Genomic DNA, 24,704 nt, shown 5'->3' with positions numbered 1-24,704 from the left:
ATTTTTTAATAATATAATAAGTAATTAAGGATATTTAAGTATTCATTTATTATATTCAATCAAATAATAATTATTTTATTAAATATAACAATCATTTATATTAAATAATTTCTTAAATATCTATGATAATATTTTATTTTTATAATAAAATATTACTTAAATTAAACCTGTCTTTATTATTTTTATATTGTAACTTTGTAAGGGAAGATTTTTGGGCTTAAAAGATTAAAGAAAGAAAGAATTCCAAAGATCAGGATGGCCCAACTAGATTCTTCCTTCCATGGAGTATCTGCAAGGCCCAATAACATATAGATCAGAATTTAGAAGACTGATAAAGGTGGTCATTAGACATTTGGACTATGTTTACTTTTAACAATAGACAAGGGCATGAAATTAAGACTCCTAATTTCTTTGTTGATTTTTTTAGAATAGAGTTGTGAATAAAAAGTCTGATGGAAAATCAGTTCTAAAAAAAACATGGGTAAAAGATTATTCAAAATTTTGTAAAGAATGCTAACTCTTAGGATACATAATCCAATGAAATTACTCTTTTGGCCTTATTTTGAATTTAAATGGTATATTTCTTCTTTAGATTTTTAATTAAATGGTTTATTATTTTATCATTTAGTGATTATTTAAAGTGGTAATTATATAACTTTGAAAAGATATATAATTTCTAAAGGAATTAAAGTTTTTTAAAGAACATAAAATTGATCAATAGATGAAGACTAAATAAGTGAAATCCCAAACAAATAATTGAAAAGGATGTGAATGTCGAAATTTCAAGACTTATACTTTAATTATAATTTTGATTAGTTTCAAATCGATAATCACATTAATTATAGATGAAATTATTGTTATAATCACATCAAAAATATCTAATTCAATCAATCACATCATTTAATTAAGGATGAAATATATTTAATAAAATTAACCGGGGAAAAATGTTATTTAAATTTAGTAAATTGAAAATACGTAATGACGTAATAATTATTCCCTTATTTCTTTTTATTTTCTCTGCGGTGGAAATTTTGTGTTTTGATTAAAATTTAAGAGAATTATTTTATTAGCTTTGATTTTTAAGGGTTTTTTTTTTCTTTTTTTTCTTTTTTTTGCCAAATGACAATTCCCCAATAAGGTTAGATTAAATGACTTATTTTTAATCTTAAAATTTTTTATATATTTTAAATTTGTTATTTTAATTAATGTATGGAAAAGCAGCTGTCTATTTTAATTAATATCCCTTTATATTATAAATTTATTAATATTTTTATAAAATTATTAAAATAATCAAAAAAATTCTTTAACTAAATAACACTACTGTTCCAAAAAAATTTATTAAATAATTTTTGTACTTCCAATTTATATTATTTTTAATTAAAAACAATAACAATGTTCTATTAGTATAAATATAAATAAAGAGTTAATTATATTAATTTTAATTAATATTTTATTTGAGTTTATAATTTATTGATAAATAGAATTATTTGATCAAATAATAAATAAAAAATATTATTTTAATAAATTTAAATCAAATTATGAGTTAAATTTAAATTAAATCATTTCTTATTATGTAAGTTAAACTAAATCAAATTTTGTCTAAATTTAACTTATTATATTTTTATAAATTTGCTATTTTCCCATTTATATTATAATTCATGGAGCAAAGTGATTTGTGAGCCAGCAGATCCTGAGTCCTTTCCTGCCATCTCCATTACAGCCGTATATTAAATGGGTTTTGTTTTTGTTCCTGGTTTGCTCTTCATTTTGATTATCTTACCTTCAATTCTTTGTAAATATGATGACATTTTAAGGTCAGCTTATCAAGACAACGAGTGGTTAGTGTCAGTAAGGAGAAAAATCCATGAAAACCCAGAACTCAAATTTCAAGAATACAACACTAGTGCTCTCATCCGCCATGAACTTGACAAACTTGGCATAGCTTACTCATATCCACTTGCAATCACTGGCATCGTTGCTCAAATTGGCTCCGGTTCTCGCCCTGTTGTCGCTCTCCGGGCTGACATGGACGCCCTTCCTATGCAAGTAATTTTCTTTTTCTCTTTACATTTTCATGATGAAACTATGCCGATGAAATTGGTTTCTGAAACGATTATATACTTTCTCTATTTTGATTGATATGGTGAGAGAGTCTCTGGTGGAGGCGTACCATTATATTTTTGTAAAGTAAGTATGTAAGTGACTAAGTTTTATTAACTTAAATGTGTGAATGATGTGTAGCCAAAATGTATGCTAGATTGTATCGGTTGGTGTTGATGTGGAAAACAACATCAATGATAAGGACACCAAATTGTGAGGTGCAATTCAGTGTAATAAAATAATGGTAAACGGTGATGTTTGTAAGGTGGTACAGTCAATTACACGAGGCAGACGTCTACTATTTTTTTAGTGATTTTTTATGTAAATTTGTTAGTGTAACTGTAGTAATTACAAATTTTGTCCTCCCTTTACCTTTGAACAATCCTGGATATATAGGACAGAAAGAAATGATTATTATATAATTATATAAAAACATGTTTAGATCTTAATACATTAAACCTAGACACGTAAATGACAATTACTGATCGATTATCTCATTGATATAGAAGATAATGGCGCAATCTGGTGATAATAGGGGATAGAGATGAAAATTGGTCCATGAAAATAATTTAATAATGCAGACTTTCGGACTTTCTTTGGCCAACAAAAAAAATAATAATAATGATAGTGGAAAACATTTCTTTTGGATTGTTAGTCAGCTCCATGCTCTCACTGGTCCCTAATTAATGCAGACTTTTGGACATTCTTTAGCATGATTTCCACTTATGCCTTTGTATATTTCCTTGAGAATGTTCCCCCTTGTCACTTGTGATGCTCCCTAGTAAGGGAGTGTTCTTGACTCACTTATACAATTTGTCATTGATCAAGATGTGCCGCATGAATTTTGTACAAAGAGCTTGTGCTTTCACTTTTCCTTTATCAGGAGTTCCATTCTTGAGGTTACTAATTATGAGGTCCATCTATGTCGCTTGTTGGGCTATCAAAAGTGCAATCTGGGTAGGAGCAGTGATGTTAAGAATATTTAAGACTCCACTGGAATAGCGTTTAGGATCTCAACATCTCTTATCGAGGCTAGATCATTGACATGAGCATTTTAGTCTCAGGGCATTTGTTGGATCTTGTAATGCTCGAAGGACTCCAACATTAAACTTCTTTCTCTAATTAATCTGCCATTTTACCTTCTTGTACCTAAAATTCTCCAGTAATTTGGAAAACAACTAGTTGAAAGTTGCTGAAGATGTTGACTGATGTTGCCTCATCTCCTTTGCTAGTCATAGCCTTGCGAGGAGTGTTTCATACTCAACCTGATTGTTTGAGGCCTTGAGTCCAAATCTGTGTGTAACATGAAAGTGGTGGCCCTCAAGCCTTCAGAAGTAAACCTGCTCTAGCCTACCTCCATCTCTGGACACCTCGTTTTTGCTGTACACGGGGGAGTATCATGCTAAGCCAACGATTAGTGATTTTTGAAATGGTTAAGGTGTCCGACAATGTTTAATTGTTACATTGATGTATGGATGATGTAATTGACATCTATTTTTTTAAATGATTATCTATATAATAAAGTTGTATTAGTTTATTCCATTATTGATGTGGGAGGCCTATAATATACTTCTTGTTTTTTTAATAATGACATATGTGATTGAGTTTTATTAATTGAACGCATGAATCATGTGGTACTAATTGATGCATAAGTGATTTTTACATTTGATGTAAGGTAGATTGTCATTTTTAGTATTGGCATTGGCAATCTAAAATAAGTCTACCATACATGAGGCATATTATGCCAAGTTAGAGGCATGCACGTGATGTATGTAGAATCTCTTTATTTCTATTCTTATTTTGATAGTATGCAAGTTAATGATGTGTAGGAACTGGTGGAATGGAAGCATAAAAGCAAAGTTGATGAGAAAATGCATGGATGTGGACATGATGCTCATACCACCATGCTCCTGGGTGCTGCCAAGCTGCTTCATCAGCGTCAAGATAAACTTAAGGTCTGTGAGTTTATTAGAGAATGCTCCGTAACATTTCTTAAGCCAATGTTTTGATAAAAAGGTTTTTTAGATAGCTAATGATTGTTTCATATCTCTAACAGTGTAATTTTTTTAAGTCTAAACAGTAGTGATTTTGCTATCTTCTTTACCTAACAAATATTTTTTAGTTCTAGTAATTGCATTTAATCTATGGAGCTGGATATTTGGATTTTACTGATATTTCATTTTAAAAAAAAGCCTATATTTCGGATTGGACATCGATGTATAAACAGTAAGATGATATAAGGGAGAGATCAATTTAAATGAAATCAACTACTCCAATTTCCGCGTCTCTTTATTTTTGATGTTTGTTTTTGTTACTCTATTGACAAACTTATGATGTTTAGTTGCTACACTTACGTATAATTAATCAAATTTATATCTGTCTACTTATAAACTGGCTGATGACTAAGTTCTGTGTGAGTGCATGTCATTGTCTGAAAATCATGCTTCTGCATCTGTTTCTTTTAATTGTCTAGCAGATTGTCCCTTCTTCCCTCTAATGTTTTGTAACATGGCAATTTGGGATTTTGACTGGACTAAAAATTGCACAACTTTCACTCCATTTGGTGTTGGAAGGGAACTGTGAGACTTCTTTTCCAACCTGCCGAGGAGGGAGGTGCCGGTGCTTCTCACATGATTAAAGAAGGTGCTCTTGGTTACTCTGAAGCCATATTTGGAATGCATGTCGATTATCAAATACCCACAGGAAGCATAAGATCCCTTTCAGGGCCAGTCCTGGCTGCTGTATGCTTTTTTGCTGTAAGATTAGAGGGGAGAGGAGGGCATGCTGCAGAGCCCCAATCTGCTGTTGATCCAATACTTGCTGTTTCATTTGTAATATTGGCATTGCAACAACTCATCTCAAGAGAAGCCGATCCTCTCCACAGTCAAGTATGTTTCTGTTGTCTATCAGTCCTACATGACAATCTACTTCATTTGCTATTATTGCATGAAACAATATTTAATGTATGATATGCTTGATAAATTTTGAAAGAACTGTCGGTATAAATTTCTTTAAACATATCATTTTGAAAAGACTTAGAAGTCTAGAGACCACTAACCCATCAGCCAAAAGTGGCAACAAATTCTGTATATCATGCTTATTAAACCATGGAGGGATTTTTACTGCATTTTAGGAATCTGGAAATACAAGAACAAGTTCATAGGGTGATTTAAGGTGCTGTCTAATGTGATTTTATGGGATTTTTTTTTTGGTTGAAGGTGCTATCAGTTACTTACGTTAGAGCTGGCACTGAATTGAATGTAATTCCTCCGTATGTTGAATTTGGTGGTACGTTGAGAAGTCTTACAACAGAAGGCTTGTATCAACTCCGAAAGAGGTTGAATGAGGTAAGAAACCAGTAAACTTTCCACTTGAGCCTTGGAAAAAGGATCACTCCGTATCATTGTTTTTTAGCACCTTATTTTAAAACTGAATATAAACATTCTATAACTTAGTTGGATGTGCTGGCATGCTATTTCTCTTTTAAACTATATGGTTCAATTCTACATTCTTTATGCATTCTGAGAGAGCTTTCAAACTGGCCATTGCTTCATTATAAGCATATATATCCATTCTTTCATGTTTTACTCTATTGAGCTTTATTGGTCTTGAATTTGAGCTTTCATCTGTGGCAACAAAATGATAAAGAGTGGTGGTAATTCATCTTTATTATATCCTCGATTCCTGTAGGTTGTTAAACAACAGGCTGCTGTACACAGGTGTTCTGCATATGTCGATATGAAAGACGAAGAATACCCACCATATCCTGCTGTCGTTAATGATAATAGTTTGCATCTCTTAGTTGAGAAGGTCGGTCGAGATTTGCTTGGTCCTGAGAATGTGAAGGTGGGAATTAAAGTTATGGCAGGGGAGGACTTCTCCTTCTATCAGGAGCAGATTCCTGGAGTAATGTTCAGCATTGGAATTAGAAATGAGGAGAAGGGTTCGATTCATTCCCCACATTCCCCTCACTTCTTTCTTGATGAGGATGTTCTGCCGATTGGGGCAGCCATATTCACCGGTCTTGCAGAAACTTATTTGAACGAGTACCAAAATTCAATTGTGAAGTAACTTGATTGCTGGACAAGTTTCAAACTTGATGTATATGCAGTGAAAGAAGACATATACATACTTCTAAGGTAAATGTTTGTATTTGTTCAAGTACAGTGGCGTATACTGGAATTGAATTCCAACTAAACTGAATTTTTCTTTATTTACGGATTGAAGATGATGAACGTTCATAAAAAGCAATCTTTCTCACAGAGCTTGCTATTTTAAAAGCGGTGCAATGGTCATCAATGAAGCCCGGTGAATAAAGTAACCCCTGAAGATAGAGTGATATATCATAATTTATATTCATATTTATATTCAAGTTGTGTCATTATTAATATACATAATTTTATTGATACGTATATTGAAGAAGAGTTCTTAATAAATCAAGTGTTAATAAGAGTAATATTAAACATATATATTTTTCAGTAACAATTGGGTCTCTTTGTCAATTAAATCAAGTGTTAAGGCAAGAAATATACCCCTTTTTGATGTTGTTTTGGTTCATTAATTTTGTCTTAAACCCTAATATGGTTGTGTTAGAGTTATTGGAAATTGAGACTAATTCAAGGCAATTGTAAGGAATAGAGGTTAATTTCTTCTGAAAGGTAGGTGAAAACCTCCCTAATGTTATTTATAAAATGTCTATTAGCAATAGAGGAATATGACTTTCTACAATACCTCACCATTCTACCATTGTCATTTGATTAGTGTTACGTACATAATTTTTTATAAAAATAATAATATATCATTATGATATTAGATAATTTTAAATTAGAGGTAAAATAATATCTAATTATCTGATAACATATTATTTTTTGTGTACATAATTTTATTGTATAAGATATCTTTATATCTCTCATGTCTCCTTGTCTTAGCATTGGCTATTTATATTGCCAAATATAGAATAATTAACACATGGATGAATTTGTCCCATAGCAAGTTGATCTCCACATTAAGAATTTGCATCACCTCCAAATGGAATTTTTGGATCAACATATCTCCAAAGATTTTGAGCTTTTGAATAAGTAGTCATCCAAATTTTCCAATAATTATAATCAAGTTTCTCATATATTTTGGGACCGAGCCAAATAATATTAAAATATATATACTTTACAAGGTTAACTAGTTATGATACGAGATTGATAGAATGAACGTGATTAAGTAGAAACCTTTGAGAAAGATGAAAATAAAAACTAAAATTCATAACAAAAGTAATATTATGCATACTCATATTGAGTATACAAATAAGTATGTAATTGAAAACTATTTTATTTTTAACTTAAAATCATCAATTACTTAATAATACATATTAAATATGTACTTATTTATATATTCAAACGGGTATTAATAGTTTTATTGAAATAACAATTAAATCCCCACTACTTATTGACACGTAACTCAATTCTTGGCATAGCCACTTACAAATAGGGCTGGATTCGAGCCGAGCCAGCTCGAGCTCGAGCTCGGCTCGGCTCGGTTCGAGCCCGAAATGAGCCTGGCTCGGGTTGGCTTGGTATATTTTTTTAAAAATTTTTTTATACAAAACGACGTCATTTTGATCCATATATATATACAAAATGGTGTCGTTTTGATATAAAAAATGAGTCGAGCTGAGCCGTTACCGAGCCAAGCTGAAAACGAGCCGAACTCGAGCTAAGCCGAATCTGGCTCGAGCCGAACTCGAGCCGGCCATTAAAAAGCCGAGCCGAGCCCGAGCTGGCTGCGAGCCGAGCTCGGCTCGGCTCGAATCCAGCCCTACTTACAAACACACCTATCTTCACTTCACTATTCATAGTTTTGAAGTTTTAATAACAAACATCACAAATAAGTATGGGGGTCTAATGAACCCCTAAAAGTGTACATTTCACATTTAAAGTGTTACTGACTTTTCTAATTTAAGCACTTCTGTAATCTTGGGCTCAAGAGGAAGAATTGTCCTTACTTTGTGATTAATGGTAATTTTGATATATGTTAATTCAAATCAAGGTTTTACAAACATAGTATAAATTTAAATTTAAATTTTTTTAATTTTAATATTTTATTAATTTTATTAACTCGTGTTAGTTTTCTATAATGTAGAAGGGCCTTGAAAGACCAAATCTAACATTCAATGCAATTGAACGGTATTATAACTACAGTTTAAGGTTTTTTTTTTGTCTGTCAGGAAAGCTATTTCATGATCCAAACCAAAGTCCCACCTTCTTTATTGAACAAGGAATCCAATTCAATCATTCTAGAAGTCAAGAAGACGTTGTGAGAGATTAGTTGGTAGTCAAATTTAGGAAAATGTGTTTATGTTAGTTCGGTTGCCTATTCTTTGACAATAAAATTATAATTTATTTATATAAATTATGATAATAATTTACAATTAAATGATATTATTTTTTATTTTTTATTTTAAAATTATTTAAATAGATATAATTATTTATATTTATTTGTATCAAAATTCTTTAATCACATGATAAAATATATTAAATATATATTTATTTATATACTTAAAATAAATTTGTATAATTTATAATACATTTACATGGTTAAGTGTGTATCCATCAAGTGTCTACATGGGAATGCATAGTTTATAGGCCCAAAATTTATGTACTCTTTACTAAGACTAGGAGAGAAACATTTAAATGACCGTTCGGTTTTCGATTAATAAAAATTATTTTGATAGTCTATATTTTGTTATTCATATCATCTTATTTGATATGTTGGTAATAAAAAATTATGGTAATTTTTTATTATAAATGTTAATATGATAAATAATATAGATGATAATCTAATTATCATTTTTACTTTAAGATATTAAAAAATAATAAAATTATGTACACTTATTTTTAGTACACAATTTGTATACACAGATGAGGTGTTATCATGTGATTAGATGTTTCTTTATCATATAATAACACATGTTTTAAAATCATCTAATTACACGATGACACATCACTATGTATATAGATTGTATACTTAAAATGGGTACACATAGCATTGCTCATTAAAAAATTATCAAAGTAATCTTGATTTTATTATAATTATATTCTTATTTATTAATTTTTTTGGATAAAAATAACTATATTTTCAATTTATATAATAAATAATATAAAAAATATATTAGAATAATTATAGTCAAAGATATTTAAGTAAAATAATTTATTAATATTTTTTATTATCTTTAATTAAATATAATAATTATTTATATTTATTAAATTTTATCAAATATAATAATTATTTATATTTAATAATTATTTAAATAATTTATTTTTTAAATAATTTTTAAATTTTAATAATAAAATATTTCTTAATCTAACGCACAAGTTTATAATTGTTTATACTGCAGATGACGTTTAGGATCTTTATCTTTATTGGCCTAGGGTCTTAACGAGGGCCCCAGTTTTTATTTTTTTTAATCTTAAGAATTATCTGGTTCTTTGAAGTGCCAACTTTTGCCAAAAAAAAAAATTTATGTTAGGTTAAAATTTCACCACACAACTCCACAGTTCAGTCAAAAATTTACCATCAACTCCCACCCCATTACCCGTAAAAATTAGGGGCCATTTTTTTCTGCGATCCTAATTATTAAAAGTAAAAAGGTCTTTTCAAATTAAAATGTCTGAATTTATTTAAAAAAAAAAAAATCCCTCCATATCAAGTCCAGGACATGGCATGTTTATTGAGCATTATTGACCAATCAAGCCGAAAACAAAACGAAAGACATAATTGCTTAGTTCTGTTCCACCGACTGGCCTCTGAAACAAGCCATGTTGCCGGTTGCTCTCTCTCTCTCTCTCTCTCTCTCTCTCTCTCTTCCTCTTCATAAAATTCATAGAACGAAGTATCTTCAAATAAAAGTATGTCACCATTCATTCCCTCGACAAACTAAGGGATGTACCATTTAATATTAATTTATGCTAATAAGCCAAATTTTGATGATGGCCATTTATTTTCTTTCAAAATTATATCTACAAAAACAAACTTATCTTTAATAATGCTTAATTGGGGTTGTATAATCCAATTCAAGATATAATTTTTAGCTTGAAAGCATTTGTTATATAATAGGCCAAACACTTATTCCCACCTAAAGTTTGGTGTATTTCTAAACTTTTATCTATAAAATTTTAAAAATTTTAAATAATATTTTTTATTTTGTTAAAATTTTCTATTAGAATTAAAGATAAAACTGTTATTTAATAAAAATTATTAAAAAAATAAAATTTTATCTTATTTTTTTCTTAATATAAAAAACTAATAATTGTTTCTGACTCAAAGTTTGAAAATGTCTCCTTTGAGTTTTTATTTTCTTTCTCCAATGACTATCTTTATTCCAACAGATAGTTGACCTTCACCAACTTTTTTTTCTGTCGAACACTGATACTTAACAACCTTTTTTTACAGACGAAGATGAATTGTTTTTATTCGACAAAGAGATACAAATGATTTAAAGAAGAGATTTAGCTAATATATAGTAGGTTGTTTAACATACTGTCAAAAGTTTAATAAACTTTAAAACTAAAGTTATTTATTCAAATCATAACTTTTAAATATTTATTTTTATTGATAAATTAAACTCATTCGTAAACTATCATATTATTTATTTATTTAGTATTATTAAATCGAAATTATAATTAACGTAAATCCATCATATTTTATAAAAATCACTTTATCTAGAAAGTTAAGTTTCTATCTATATAACATATAATCAAAGAGGCACTAGTACATGAAAAGAGACAATAAAACTACATACACAATATTTAATATAAACAACGAAATATTATTATATAAATAAATATTATTTTTTTATTTTTAATTATTTAATTATATAATAATATATTATTATTTAAACATAAAATTATATATAAAAATTATTTCACATATCACTAATAGCCGCCTATTTTGATTAAACATAATGGGCGGTTGAGTCTGACTAAACAAGGCTAAGAAATCAATCATACAGGCTCTGCCAGCCGTCCAGTCTGATTAAAGATGCATCAATCTCTTCAACTGAATCAATTAATCTAATTAAAAAAACAAACCATTAATTTTGGGTTTTCTTTCTTTTTGGTTTGGTTTGGTTGGTTAAACTAATTTGATTGAAATATAAGTGAATGGTTGTGATTCTAAATTTTCAAAATTTGGGAATTATTATGAGCGGTCCCATGCTGACTCATTTCCACGTGGAGAACTTTTCTGAATTTGCTAAAAGGAAACATCTTTTCAAGTTAGTCTGGATTTTACTTTATTTATTAACTTTCCAGATTGATCTTAGGCATACCAAACTAGAAATTAAGGAAAGATAACCTTTCAATTTGCTTTATTTAAATCAATCAAGACTTAAGAGTACATTTCAATCAATATAAACTCACTCAAATGACTCTTATTAACTTATTTTATATAATATAATATGATAATAACTTTTAAAAAGTAATTTAAATAATAAAAAAAATAATTTTATATAAAAAATATGAATTTAAATCTTTTTTGATAATATATTAAAATTAAAATTTTAACATGGTTGATTCAATAATTATAAGATAAATTATTTGACTCAAAGTTTAATCCTACTCAAAAATAATCTTATTACCAAAATAACATTTATATTTATTTAAAAATGTTAATAAAATTTATTTATATATATAATTTTATTTTTAATTAAAATAATTTGATGGAACTAACTAAGCAATCATTTTTTGTCTTTTGGCTTTTTGATGGGCTAGAAAAGAAAATAATTAAAGGACAGAAAAAAGAGAGCTTTAAGCTTTGTGACTTCAAGGGGCGGCAGCCCATGTGACGAGACGAGATACCAACTTTACAAAATGAAGACCTTTACACGCAAAAACTTATTACGTTTTCACATCCCTACGTTGCATCGATCCCAACTCTAGTTTCCTTTATTTTATCTTTCTTTTTTTTTAATTGTTTATACCTGTATAACCATATTTTTTTAGTTTAATTTTACCTTAAAAATTAAAATTTAAAGTTGATTAGATGAGTTAATTAAACGGTTAGTTGATCAGTCAATCAATTTTTTAAAATAAATTAGTTGATTAAGTGTTTAGTTGATTGAGTAATCATCTAATCAATTAATTTTTTAAAAATAAATTAGTTGACTAAACACTTGACCGATTGACCAATTTTTTCACAGTCAAAATTACTAAAAAAATTTATATTGTCATCTTATTTTATCTTATATTTCACCCTTGACTAGGAGAATCGATAAGTTTTATAGGTTAACTAAGTGAGTTTATACTCGATTGAGTAAATCTTACCTAGGTGAGTATAAAACCTAAAAATATTTTAGATTTTTTATGTTTTAGACTATATATATAATATATAAAAAAAAGTGACTCTCTATATATATAGAGAGAGGAAAAAAATCAATTATTTTAATTAATATATCTATTTTTTCTCTTTTAACTTAACTAATTTGCAAGGATAATTTTGGATTCATAATACTTAATTTTAATAGCAATATTGTGTATACCTATTTTAGGTACATAAATATATATATACTTATACGTGTTATTATATAATTAGATATTATTTTATCTTTAATTTAAAATTACTTAACCATATGATAATACATATAAATGTGTATATATTTATATATCTAAAATAAATACACATAATTTTATTATAATTTTAATATATTTGTTTATCCTCGTTAAAATTTTAAAAAGTAATTATTAGTTAAATACTTCTTCATCCTGTTCCAGTATTAGTTAAGCTCATCTTCTCCTCTCTTCCAAATGCATGAACTTGTCCTTCATGTAACCTAATTCCAAAAATCAATATGGAAGCATGAAAATGATTGATGCAATAATAGTTGTAGACAAAAAATAAGATAAATTAATGTACTAATTTCTTTTTTATGTAAAGTGTAGCATTGCCACCAAAGAGAGGAAAAGAGAGGGAGATTAAAGGAGTTTGTTCAGTCAACATTTTTCTTTACTTTAGTCAAGAGTAACAGAAAAAATATGTGATGAATTTTTGCAATTTTTTTAGTCAGTATTTTAAGATAATCTTTCACTGAAAAAAAGTTGGTATAAAAAGTTTTAAACAATGTTTTTAAAATCAGATTGATGATCAAATCGGTTATCTCACTAGTTTACGATTTAATCAATCTCATCTTCATCATCTACGAAGACGATTTATCTTTTCAGACAATGTCACACAATGCTAAGGGGGTTAAGATTTTGTTGAGGTAAACAATTAAAGAAAGGGAACCATTAAGAGGGAGAGACAAGAAATTTGATTTTTTAAAACTTGACCTGAAAAAAAAATTGTTAGGATTTAGAGAAAAAAAAAATAAAATTTTAAGAGGTTTAAATTTTGTTAACTTTAACTATTTATGAGTGAGTAAATGAGATTTTCAAAATTAAGAAATATAAACTTGGAAACGCAGGATACTTCGGGTGAAAGCAAGTCCTTTGGCCTTCAGGTTTATTAATTAATCACCAAAACTTAAAAGAGAGAAGTGTAGATGTCAAACTACGATTGTGATATGTTGAAATTCCTTTGAAAATATAATATTATTATAGGCATCAATTTTTTTTTAATACTTGGTTGCTTGATGATGCCAATATAACTCATCTACTAAATTAAATAATGTAGCTTAGAAAAGGATTATTCAGTACATTAATTTACATGATCCGTTCAACATCTCAACAAACAATTTTTTTTTTCTCTTGTTATTATTTTAAGATAAATTGATATATTGATACTAATATCAGTGACACGTGTTTTGTAATTTTATCGTGATTGAGAATAATAAAATTATATTTATATATTTTTTATATATAATTTATATATACAAATGATTTATTATCATATGATTAAATATTTTTAAATTAAAAATAAATAATATTTAATTATATAATAATATATTATTTGTATGGTTGAGAATTTCATTAGGTATTAATTACTTGCAAACTGAGGATTAATTAAGTTATGATATTGACAGTTAAGTTATTTAAATTAAACCGTTAGGTAAACCTAAGATCCTTTACTAGGAAGGAACAGACCATCAACATTTTCCATAATACGTTTTGGGGAAGATACCGTTGTCTAATTTTTCGAATATTTTAATTCTTCTAATTAATCATTTAATTTTTAATCTTAATAAATTTTATGCATGAAAAATCAACAAATGGGTCGGTGGGTGAACCAAGTGAAATCATTTTCAATAGGTTCTTTTTTCAAGTTCATTTCTCTATAAATCTGCGAACTCTGCTTCACTGGATTCTCCCCTTTTCCCTCAGCCTCTTCTCTTCTCAGTCTTGAAGATTGGAAAGAAATAATAAAGAAAAGGTTCTTTGTATATGTAGTGGAATTGCATGTGCCCCGGAATCACAAAACCCCACCGTCCATCACATTACACCTAATCTCATCTTCCATATATAAACTCCTCCGTTTTGTGTATACTCTTATTCTCTTTTGAATCATTTTCAAATTCCATCGGTTATTCTAGGTTAGTTATAGTGCAAAAATGGGTGAGGAAGTTAAGCAGGAACAAGCCAAGGCCGAGGAGAAAAAAGAAGAGAAAGTAGAGGAAAAGAAAAAGGAGAAACAAGCTGAAGAAGTGAAAGAGGAGCCTAAGCCACCTTCTCCCCTTGTGTTATATGTGAACTTGCATTGTGTGGGATGTGCCAAGAAGCTTGAGAAGTCCATCATGAAAATAAGAGGTATGTTTATATCTCTCTATCAAATTTTTTTTTTTTTTTTTTGAGTTTACTTCATTTTGACCATATCGAATGGATTAAAATTTGCAGGAGTGGAAGGAATTACGATAGATATGCCTCAAAATCAATTGACTATAAAGGGAATAGTGGAACCTCAGGCAGTGTGTGAAAAAATTATGAAGAAAACAAAGAGAATAGCAAAAGTTCTGTCTCCATTGCCAGCAACTGAGGGTGAACCAATGCCAGAAGTTGTCACTTCACAGGTGTTAACAAGCACATAAATTTATTAAAAAGATTGTTATTTTTAGTCTTAAGAGTTAATTTCAGCTTAATTCCTCCTATATTAATTAACTTTCCAGGTTAGTGGATTAACTACTGTGGAGCTTAGCGTAAATATGCACTGCGAGGCCTGCGCTGAACAACTTAAGAAGAAGATACTGAAAATGAGAGGTAAATTTAATACTTTCCCCCTTGGAGCCTATTATTGTATTTTGCAATTTCTTTTTCTTCATTTGAAGGAATAATTTGCGATGATTGTTAATGCAGGAGTACGAACGGTCGAGACGGACCTGAGTGCAGAGAAAGTGACTGTTACAGGAACAATGGACGGAAACAAGCTGGTGGATTATGTGTATAGGCGCACCAAGAAACAGGCAAAGATTGTGCCACAGCCTGAGCCTGCGCCACAACCTGCACCTCAGCCTGAGCCACAGCCTGAGCAGCCACCGGCAGAAAAGAAAAAAGAAGAGGAAAGTAAGCCAGCTGAGAAGCCAGCAGAAGAAGAAGCTAAGCCAGCTGAAGAGAAAAAGGAAGAGGAAAAGCCAAAAGAAGAAGTTAAAAAAGAAGAAAAGAAAGAAGAGATCATTTATGGCTATATCGGAGAAGAAAATATGAAGAGAATGATGTATTTATACCAGCCTGTTTATGTGATTGAACACATCCCACCTCCTCAGCTCTTCAGTGATGAGAATCCAAATGCTTGTACTATAACCTAGTGTAATAAATCAATAAGCTTTTGCATTTTATAGTTAAAAGAAAAAAAAAGTTACTGTAATAACTATAATAATGTTTTTTTTTAAATAAAGAATTTTATTTGAATTAAACTGTTATATTAGAACTGAATCAATTATACCAAACAAGACAAACCCTAACCCAGTGATGTTGTATACATATATATAATTAATCAATCTTTGGATGTTATCTTGTACCTAATTAAATTACTAAAATTGTTGTTTATATTTATTTTTAAGTTTGAATCAAACTCTATTGCTAAACACTTAAAAACACAATATATTTATCTGCTGACAATGAAAAAGATTTTATATATAAAAAAATATAAATTTAAATTCCTTTCTACGATAATTTTAAACTTAAAGCTTTGATTTATCTAGTATGATAATTATAAATTTAATTATTTAATTTAAAATTTGATTTATTTGATATAATTAATTTATTCTTAAAAAACGATCTCATTTGAATAAAATTCTTTCTTTAAAAATTAATAATTGAATCATAGATTTAATATAAAAGCTTTTATGAATGTGAGACATGAAGAGACGGGAATCCCAAAAATCTCAACACGGGGTGTGGTGTGGGCTTCACATGGTGGTGGGATCGTTTAAATGACATCTGACTCATCTCTTCAAAAGTTCATTTGTCTGTTTTGTTTTCAAGTAAGATGGAGACGACCCTTTTGCTTTGGCTCACATCATTGATCATTCCGTCAGAAGAGTCTTTCATGAATTGTTTTTGGGGGTTTTATTTATTTTTTTAAAGATTAAAACAAAACTTTGATTTTTCCTGATTCTACATTGTGAAAAAAAAAAAATAATAGAGAAAATAAAGTTGTTTGACTGAATATATGTTGCTAATCACTTGAGACTGGATAGAAAAGGACCTTAGGCGAGCCCCTAAGTGGAAATAACAAAATTATAGTGCCTTTTCAAAGAAAATAATTAAAATAAAAATATATTTATATATCAAATACAATTTAAGTTGGTCATAAAAATTGAGATTTTGAATTTATATGCCATTGGAATAAAAGAAACTGAGAGAGATGTGTGGCAAAATACTTCACAATAACTTTATAAATAAATTCAATTAAATTCTAGAAATATTGCATATGAGGAGGAAAACCCTAAAAACACACCTCCCATGTTATAAATAAAATTACTTTTTTTTTTAATTTCTCAATACAATTCTAACTTCTCTAATGTTTTTTTTTTTAAATTAAAAAACATAATTCTTTAAAATTAATAATTAATAAGTTTAAAATTATAAAAATATTACAGTATCAAATCAAACTCGAACTTGACTGTTAAAACTCGTTGAACTCAACTCTCTTGAGCCAAATGAACTTGAGCAAGTTTAAGCTCAAACTAGACTCAATTCGAATCTACTTTTACTTTCAAACAAACTATGCATTTGCTCAATAGGACTCCATCCCACTTTCAAACATCAAACAATTGTGCATTTGATGGATAGGTCTCCCCCCTACTTTCAAACAACTATGCATTTGATCAACAAGATTCCGTCGTCAGTGTTGCTAAATAAGTCACCATATGAAACTCTTTTTGAACAAAATACCAAATTATAGGTTTCTTAGAGTTTTTGGCTATGCTTCTTTTCCATTTTTAGACCTTATAATAAGTTCAGTTTTCATACTAAAAAAGGTGATTTCTTAAGTTATAATTTAGCACACAAAGTGTTTGAGTAATCAGTAGAATCTACTTATGATTTTGAATCAAACTCACACTTATTTATGAATTCAACCAATCATTAGATTCCACAAAAACCTTGTCCACCATCAATCTAGAGGTAGTTTTTCCCAAAACAAACTAGTTCTATGTATTCTGAAATATGATTTTGATTGTCACATACCAAATTCAATTGAAAATGTCATTCCATTCTCTATCGTCAACAAGAAGCAACATGCTTCCAAGTGCAGACAAAACTGATGCATGGAATAAATATAAACAATGCATTAGTGAATGGAGAATTCAAGGAACAAGTATACATGACATAACCTGAAAGTTCTGTCTTTACTTATTATCCAAATCATGTCTAGAAGTTTTTTAAAGTCCATTATCGATTTTTCTACACAAGGAGTTTGATCAACCAGAGCTTCTTTTATTAAAACATTATTCACAAACGTAATATTGAAGCGAGAGGAACTACAGTGACACAGCTCTCTTTAAAAAGGTAAGAGAATTATTTTATTGCACGATTATTGCAATAAAATAAAATTTGTTTAAGAATTTCTCTAATGCCGTTTACCAAGTTCCGATGTCACAAAAGCAACTTCTTAGATAAGAAAGGCAATCCACATGCAAGCCAAATTATCCACTTCCCCATGAAAAGAAGATTCGTTGCACTTTTGATTAACCTAAAGAATTGTTGACACATTTTGACACTTATCCAACTCAGAAACCATAACCCTCCAAAACAAAAATTTCCATGGTCAAGTTTTCTTTCGCTGATAATCAATATTCAACAACAACTCAAGCCGTCAAGAACCCACAAAAAGATAATAAAGGTAAAAGGGAAAAAAGATGCCACTGACCTTCTTCTCTAAGGAATCCAAGATTAAATGTACTTAGAGAATGTTATATAAGGCTTGCTTCGAAGCTAAATCCTTTACACAATCAATAAAAATCTTCTAGTTCAAGTTCAAATGGCGGACTTGCAAATAGTTCCGGCTTGCAAGAAAGTAGAGGCACAGTATGTGGAGTTGATGGTACCTTTATATTCTTATGGGTGTGAGAAGAAAGTAAAGAAGACTTTATCCCATCTCAAAGGTCAATTCAGCTATATTTTTTTGGGTTCATTTCTTAAGAAACATCTAGATTAACCCACTATCTTTTTCATTATCATTAGAGTTATTGACAATTATCCTCTAAATATTATTGATGAATGTTATTGTGTTATGTAACTGGCTGCAGGTATTTACTCAGTAAATGTGGATTATGAACAACAAAAGGTTATAGTGTGGGGGATATGCAACAAATATGATGTTTTGGAAACAATGAAAAGTAAGAGAAAAGAAACTCGTTTTTGGAACGAAGAAGATAACTTTGTAATGGAAAAATCAGAATTCCCTTCACTTCCTCCTCCGAAGCACTCAAAAATGCCTTATTTGACACTAATTAGGGCTCAGTCTTTCAAGTGGAAAGCATTTGAAAAGGTCTTCAAGAGATCAAATTCCTTTTGAAAAACTTCTAATTTCCAATTAAGAATTAATGCGTGTATATTTGACAACATAAAGCATTCCGGCTCTTTTAGTCTCTTTGGTCTTATTTCAAATTATCCAAAGAGGAGGTTCATGCTCTCATTTGTGTTCTTTGAATTTGGCCACTGCCCTCAGGTTTGTTTAAACTTTGAATTTGGGAGAAAAATAATTCGTCCATGTGTTAGGCGATGAATTTTTCTTTTGTTTGTTGATTTTCCACCTATGTAAATGTAATATTTTGAATGGAATATGTATAGTAAGAACTTGTTTCAAGAAATTACAATTACAAGTAATGGACCTTTTTAAACCTTCAAAGTTTTCCCAATTTATTTTTTCAAATTTGACAAAAATATTTTAGGAATATTTTACCCATTTCTCACTACTTTAAACCAAGTTAGGGAACCATTACTGTATTAGAAGCTTGCTCAAATTAACCACCTCTTAATTTACTAGGTTTAAGACATGAACATTAACATATGCATCTAGGTTTGAATATCTAATTACATATTTAAATAATGTGTCATTATATAATTAGATGTTATTTTATTCTTAATTCAAAATTATCAAATTATATAATAACACATACGTTATCTAAAAAACTAATTGGGTATTCAAAACTAGATATATACGTATGACAACATTCACTTAAGGCCATTTTTTTATCCTCTACTTTGATGTGATGTAATATCAAAATGCATATTTTCAACTTCATAAATTTTGTCAAAAGATGATTGAGTTTAAAATGTTATCAGCAACAATGACTTTAAAATCGGATTGGACTGATCGGTTGAATCAAGAATCAGCTACAAATCTGGTTTAGTTGATATGAAAATATGTTTTTTTAATTAATTCAGTCAAAACTAGGTTTGACCAATTGAACCGATCAAAAACTGGATTTGATCAAGTTTGACCAAAATTTTGAATTTTAATTATATTTGAGTAATTTGATTATTTTTTTATTAGATTGGATAAATTTTTAAAGGTTTATAAGAAAAAATAAAATAAAAAGCAAAAAAAATTATCTCATATCCATTAAAATGTTTTCTATAGACAATAATTTACAGAATTATATTTTTTTTCTGTATCATAAGATTGAAAATTTTTTAATTTCAATTGTTTTATTGAAATCAAATGAATAATTATTACTCCTTAAAAACAATATGTTCTAATTCTCATAGGTATAAATATTTTGATTGATTTTATTTTTTATAAATTTTTATGCAAAATCTATTCATTATAATTTGATAATAAACTAAACCGATCGATTCTTCGATTGAGTTGGTCAAACCATGAACCAGTGAAACAATCGATTCGATCACTGGTTCGATTTTAAAAACATTGATCAACAACACAACAGAAAATGCTTTCAATTGAGATTAAATCGGAGTGTGTATTTACCAAATTTTTTCATGGTGCACTCTTGAGATTCCATAACATATATATGGTATGGTATAGTATGTTATGTGAGTAATGATATTTGCCAATCATATGAATTTTTTGAATAGGGTTATATACAGAAAGAATAACATGTCCCCATATAAGATAACTTTAAATTAAAAAGTAAAAAAGATAATGTTACAGGGTCAAGGTTACTGTACATGAATGACAGCGGAGATGGCGTGGCTATGTTTAAGCTGCAAGAGAGAATGTGCATACTCCACGAAACCTCTACGAGCAATGAAGACTTCTAAAGCGATTCAATCAATTCATGCCAAACCACCTAATAAAGATTATTATATTTTAATATTAAATTAATAGATAGAATAACTATGGCCCACCCAAACTTCCATGAGTTAATTTTCTACCATATAGGTTTGAAAATTTTGTTTATCACCCATCATCCAATTTCATGAGGCAAACTTAATCGTAAAAGAATAGAAAAATAATTTAAAAAATTCCTTGACGCCTTGTATTAAAAATGTTTCTAAAATATATAAATCGATCTACTCCCTAACCTTCTTTTTGTCTCTCTTTCCTGTTAATTTGGATTGTGTTACATTAACTCTCTTTTTTTCTAATGGTTTGTTATCAATTTTATCTTTTTTTACATAACTATCTAATTTAGAGATGTCAACGGGTCAATCATGTTATATCAGCCTTGGTTTGACCCATTATGTTGGTCAATGCCTACTATAGTACAGGTCTTATAGATTGGGCTAACTCATATTTTAGCAAGTTATATCATATTAGGTCTTTAATGGGTTACTCTATCAAACTGTAATATTTTAATTTATAATTTTTTAATAATTTTTTTGGATTAACTTATAGGATTTATTCTAAGACCTGTAAGCCTGATATAACCTATTACAATAACAAATTGTGTCCCCACAGGTCGTATTAAAATAAGAGAGTTTGAGTTATGTCGCGGACCAATCTAACCCACTTGACATATCTAATTTGACCTCTTACCCCTTTTCTTCTTTCCCAAAACACATTCTTCTTCCTGATCTACTCCATACTCATTATAATTTATTTTCTTGCCACCATTTGTCTTTTTTTCACTAGACTTGTTACATCACCAAACTCTTTTTTATTCTTAGAAACCCCATTGCCATCTTCCTCCACAAAAAACACTTATGCATCCTCATCTAATTTCTGATTATGCATCCTATCCTCCTTTTTAGAAACCCCATTGCCACTTCTTCCACACACTCTACTCCTTTTATGAAATCCCAATACCATTATTTTCCTCAATTTCCTTCTCTTCCTCTTCAATTTCATTCTCACCATTCTCACTTTCCAAAACATATTATTTCTTTTTCGATTTTCATGTTACATCATTAACTTTTCATCATTATTACTACTTTGTACTTAAATGATGGGTGAAAAATAAACTTTTTAAACCTAAAAGGTGATATTATTTTTTCATCAAAATTGGGGTGGATAATGATCATTTGACTTAAATTAATACCACAATACAAAGTTAGCAACTTAAGCAAACCAATAATAAAATTATGTGTATTAATAATAAATATTAATTTGTATATTAATTATGAGTATCATCATGTAATTAAATTAAAAATAAAATTATCTTTAATTACATAATAACACATCATCGTTAATATATGAATTAGTATTAAAAAAATCTTTTTTGTTAAATTACCAAGATTTTTACTTGAGGCTTATATAATTAATAGGATTTGATTGACAAATGGCCAATAAATTTGTGTTAAAATAATTTAATTTATAATAATTATGTTGTAAGAAATAGAATAATTTTATCTTTTTATGCATGAAACAGTTAATTACATATTAAAAATTATTATCAAATAATATTGATTTAAAAATTTAAACAATTTATATATATATAATATTTATTTTATATTCAAGAAAACTATAAATCAATTATTATTTATTAAATACTATATATTTTTAAGTGAATTATTTTTATAATTGAATCAAAGAATAATCGAAACAGTGTTTTTTAATTTAATTTTTTTTGAATAATTTTTAAATGTCTTTTTAATTTGATTTAAAAATTTTTTAAATCACATGGAATCGAACGGTATAAATTTGGTATCATCATTACTGTTGTTGTTACGGATAATTTCACGCCGAATCTTTTATCCTAATCTTGTATGAACTTAAATTATAAAAGACTAGAAGAAAGTGGTCAATCCAAGTGGCTTATAAATTTGGCTGTACTTTTCAACTTTCGCCAAACATTTCGAAACGTAACAAACTCCACAGTTTGGTTATACATTAGGCGCCACCTTTGAATTTGAAGGGCTTTTAGGATTCGTCTTGGAGAAGATGATAAAAGTGGCAACAATGGCGGAGCTCCTGGAAGAATACACGGCGGTGCTGGCAAGCGTTACGGAGCAGGTTTTACGTCTCAGAAATCTTCGTTTTACTTCTTCATCAACTGCCTCGTTTCTAGATTCCTCTTCTTTTATCGTTTATTTCTGATTTTAAAACTATACATGTTATTATAATTCATCCGATTCTTGTTCAATTTTTATTGTATAAGCAAAAATCTCTAAATTTCCGGGCTATGTGAAACTGTTTTCCACATTAATGAATTATAGTTTATTTATTTATTTATTTATTTTTGTGGTGGTGAGTGGCTCTGTAATTGTTACCGTGTTTAGGTTTTTTTTTTTTTTAATTCATAATTGGAAAAAAAATACATTCATAAATGTTAACCAGGCCCGCTTCTTTTTCTATCGCACCAACACTAAGCAAATGGAGTTAAATTTACTAATGCAAATGGACCTATCTGGTTTTTGCAAGAAAGCCTTCCATCTCCTTCTTCCTCCCCAATTCTTATTGGTTTGAATGTGGCAAGAATTAGTATAGCTTGCCCCCAAAGGTTTACCTGAGAAACAATTAAAGGGTTTTACATATAAGAAGATATAAATTTAAATTTTTTTTTGATGATATTTTAAAATTAAATTTTTTATTTATCAGACGTAATAATTGTAAGATCAGTCACTAGATCAAGAATTTTATCTATTTGATGTAATTTATTCGTCTTTGAAGGAGCGGTCTAGCAGAAGTAAAGTTCTCAATGTTTGTGAATGAAATAGAAAATTTTAAGAGAGGTTTAAAATATAAATATTGACATATAGTAAAGTAAAAGAAAATCTCTCTAAACTTTTCATCAAAAAAAACAAAATCATTTTCAAATGAAAGACGGGGATTTATTTATATATATTTTTTAATTTTAAATTCACTCAATTAGATATTATCTTATCAGATTATATAAATAAATTTATATATATAATATTACTCTTTTTTTTGTTAAAAGCTTCAATGTTGTGATGCCATAAACAAATTAATTAATTTATAATAAGTGACAATGATATTAATTGATTTTATCTCATACTTTATTGTTTTTTTTTACCACTTCAATTATAAAAACTTTGAAGTATGGAAGAAAGAAAGAATTTTCTTTCTATTAAAATTATAAGTAGTATTATATATACAACTTTATGTATAAATAACATTATGTTACTATGTAATTAGATGATTAAAAATTAAAAATAAATCAATATCAAATCATATAATAATATATTATTATTTATACATATAATTTTATTATAAAATGATATCCTCCCATAAAATTGAAGATGAGGATAAAAGAACAGAATAGGAAACTAAAGATAACCTTGAAAATTATATAATAAGTTTAATTAGTGAATAAAGCACACTTGTGTCAAGTTTCAAATGTTTAGGGTTTGATTCGGTTCAAGTTTAAATTTAAATAAAGCTTTTGTTTGAGACTTAAATTGAAGAGATTTGACTCAAGATCAACAAGCTAAGACTAAACTCGAATAAAAAGATAATGTAATTTTGGATTCAAATTTAAGTTAGAGTGAATTCGAATATTCAAAATGGCTTGAACTTGAATCATTTATGAAATGAGTTAAATATTTGACTCGTTCAATTTGAACTTAAAATCAAACTAAATCAGTTCGGATCAAATCCAATCCAACATGATGTTTTCATTTGCATTCGGGCTTGAAACTATGATAATCAAATTGCATATCGTATCATGTTTTGAAAACCTAATTTTTTGAAACATGTATCGAGTATCGTATCATATGATATAATTTTTTAAAAATAAAATATAAATATAAATACCAAAAAAATAATATGTTATCATTTTAAAAAATATTACAAACATCATTAGAAATTTAAGATTTATT

General features: G+C 28.4%; 3 protein-coding genes across 5 annotated transcripts; all 3 read left to right on the top strand.

The window, feature by feature from the left end:
* The first annotated feature begins 1,647 nt into the window (after window positions 1-1,647).
* Window positions 1,648-6,380, top strand: LOC123218623 (IAA-amino acid hydrolase ILR1-like 5). Its single transcript, XM_044640134.1, has 5 exons — window positions 1,648-2,046; window positions 3,930-4,055; window positions 4,674-4,988; window positions 5,319-5,447; window positions 5,791-6,380. The coding sequence occupies exons 1-5, from the start codon at window positions 1,732-1,734 to the stop codon at window positions 6,169-6,171; spliced, it is 1,266 nt and encodes a 421-aa protein (XP_044496069.1). The 5' UTR covers window positions 1,648-1,731; the 3' UTR covers window positions 6,172-6,380.
* Window positions 6,381-14,376: 7,996 nt separating this feature from the next.
* Window positions 14,377-15,925, top strand: LOC123209611 (heavy metal-associated isoprenylated plant protein 9). 3 transcript variants are annotated; one of them, XM_044627744.1, is made up of 5 exons: window positions 14,377-14,828; window positions 14,916-15,088; window positions 15,185-15,275; window positions 15,372-15,578; window positions 15,612-15,925. In XM_044627744.1, the coding sequence occupies exons 1-5, from the start codon at window positions 14,633-14,635 to the stop codon at window positions 15,818-15,820; spliced, it is 876 nt and encodes a 291-aa protein (XP_044483679.1). In that variant the 5' UTR covers window positions 14,377-14,632; the 3' UTR covers window positions 15,821-15,925. The 3 variants fall into 3 exon arrangements, with proteins under 3 accessions (XP_044483679.1, XP_044483672.1, XP_044483664.1); XM_044627737.1 differs by having other exon boundaries at window positions 15,372-15,585; window positions 15,619-15,925; XM_044627729.1 differs by having other exon boundaries at window positions 15,372-15,925.
* Window positions 15,926-18,445: 2,520 nt separating this feature from the next.
* Window positions 18,446-19,330, top strand: LOC123230178 (protein SODIUM POTASSIUM ROOT DEFECTIVE 2). Its single transcript, XM_044656337.1, has 2 exons — window positions 18,446-18,622; window positions 18,767-19,330. Exons 1-2 carry the CDS (start codon window positions 18,499-18,501, stop codon window positions 19,033-19,035), a joined length of 393 nt encoding a protein of 130 aa, XP_044512272.1. The 5' UTR covers window positions 18,446-18,498; the 3' UTR covers window positions 19,036-19,330.
* Window positions 19,331-24,704: the final 5,374 nt, after the last annotated feature.

The sequence above is a fragment of the Mangifera indica genome, chromosome 1 (genome assembly GCF_011075055.1).
Source record: "Mangifera indica cultivar Alphonso chromosome 1, CATAS_Mindica_2.1, whole genome shotgun sequence".
NCBI lineage: Eukaryota > Viridiplantae > Streptophyta > Magnoliopsida > Sapindales > Anacardiaceae > Mangifera > Mangifera indica.
The sequence above is the reverse complement of the archived record's forward strand: the minus strand, read 5'-3'. Positions and strand labels throughout refer to the sequence as shown.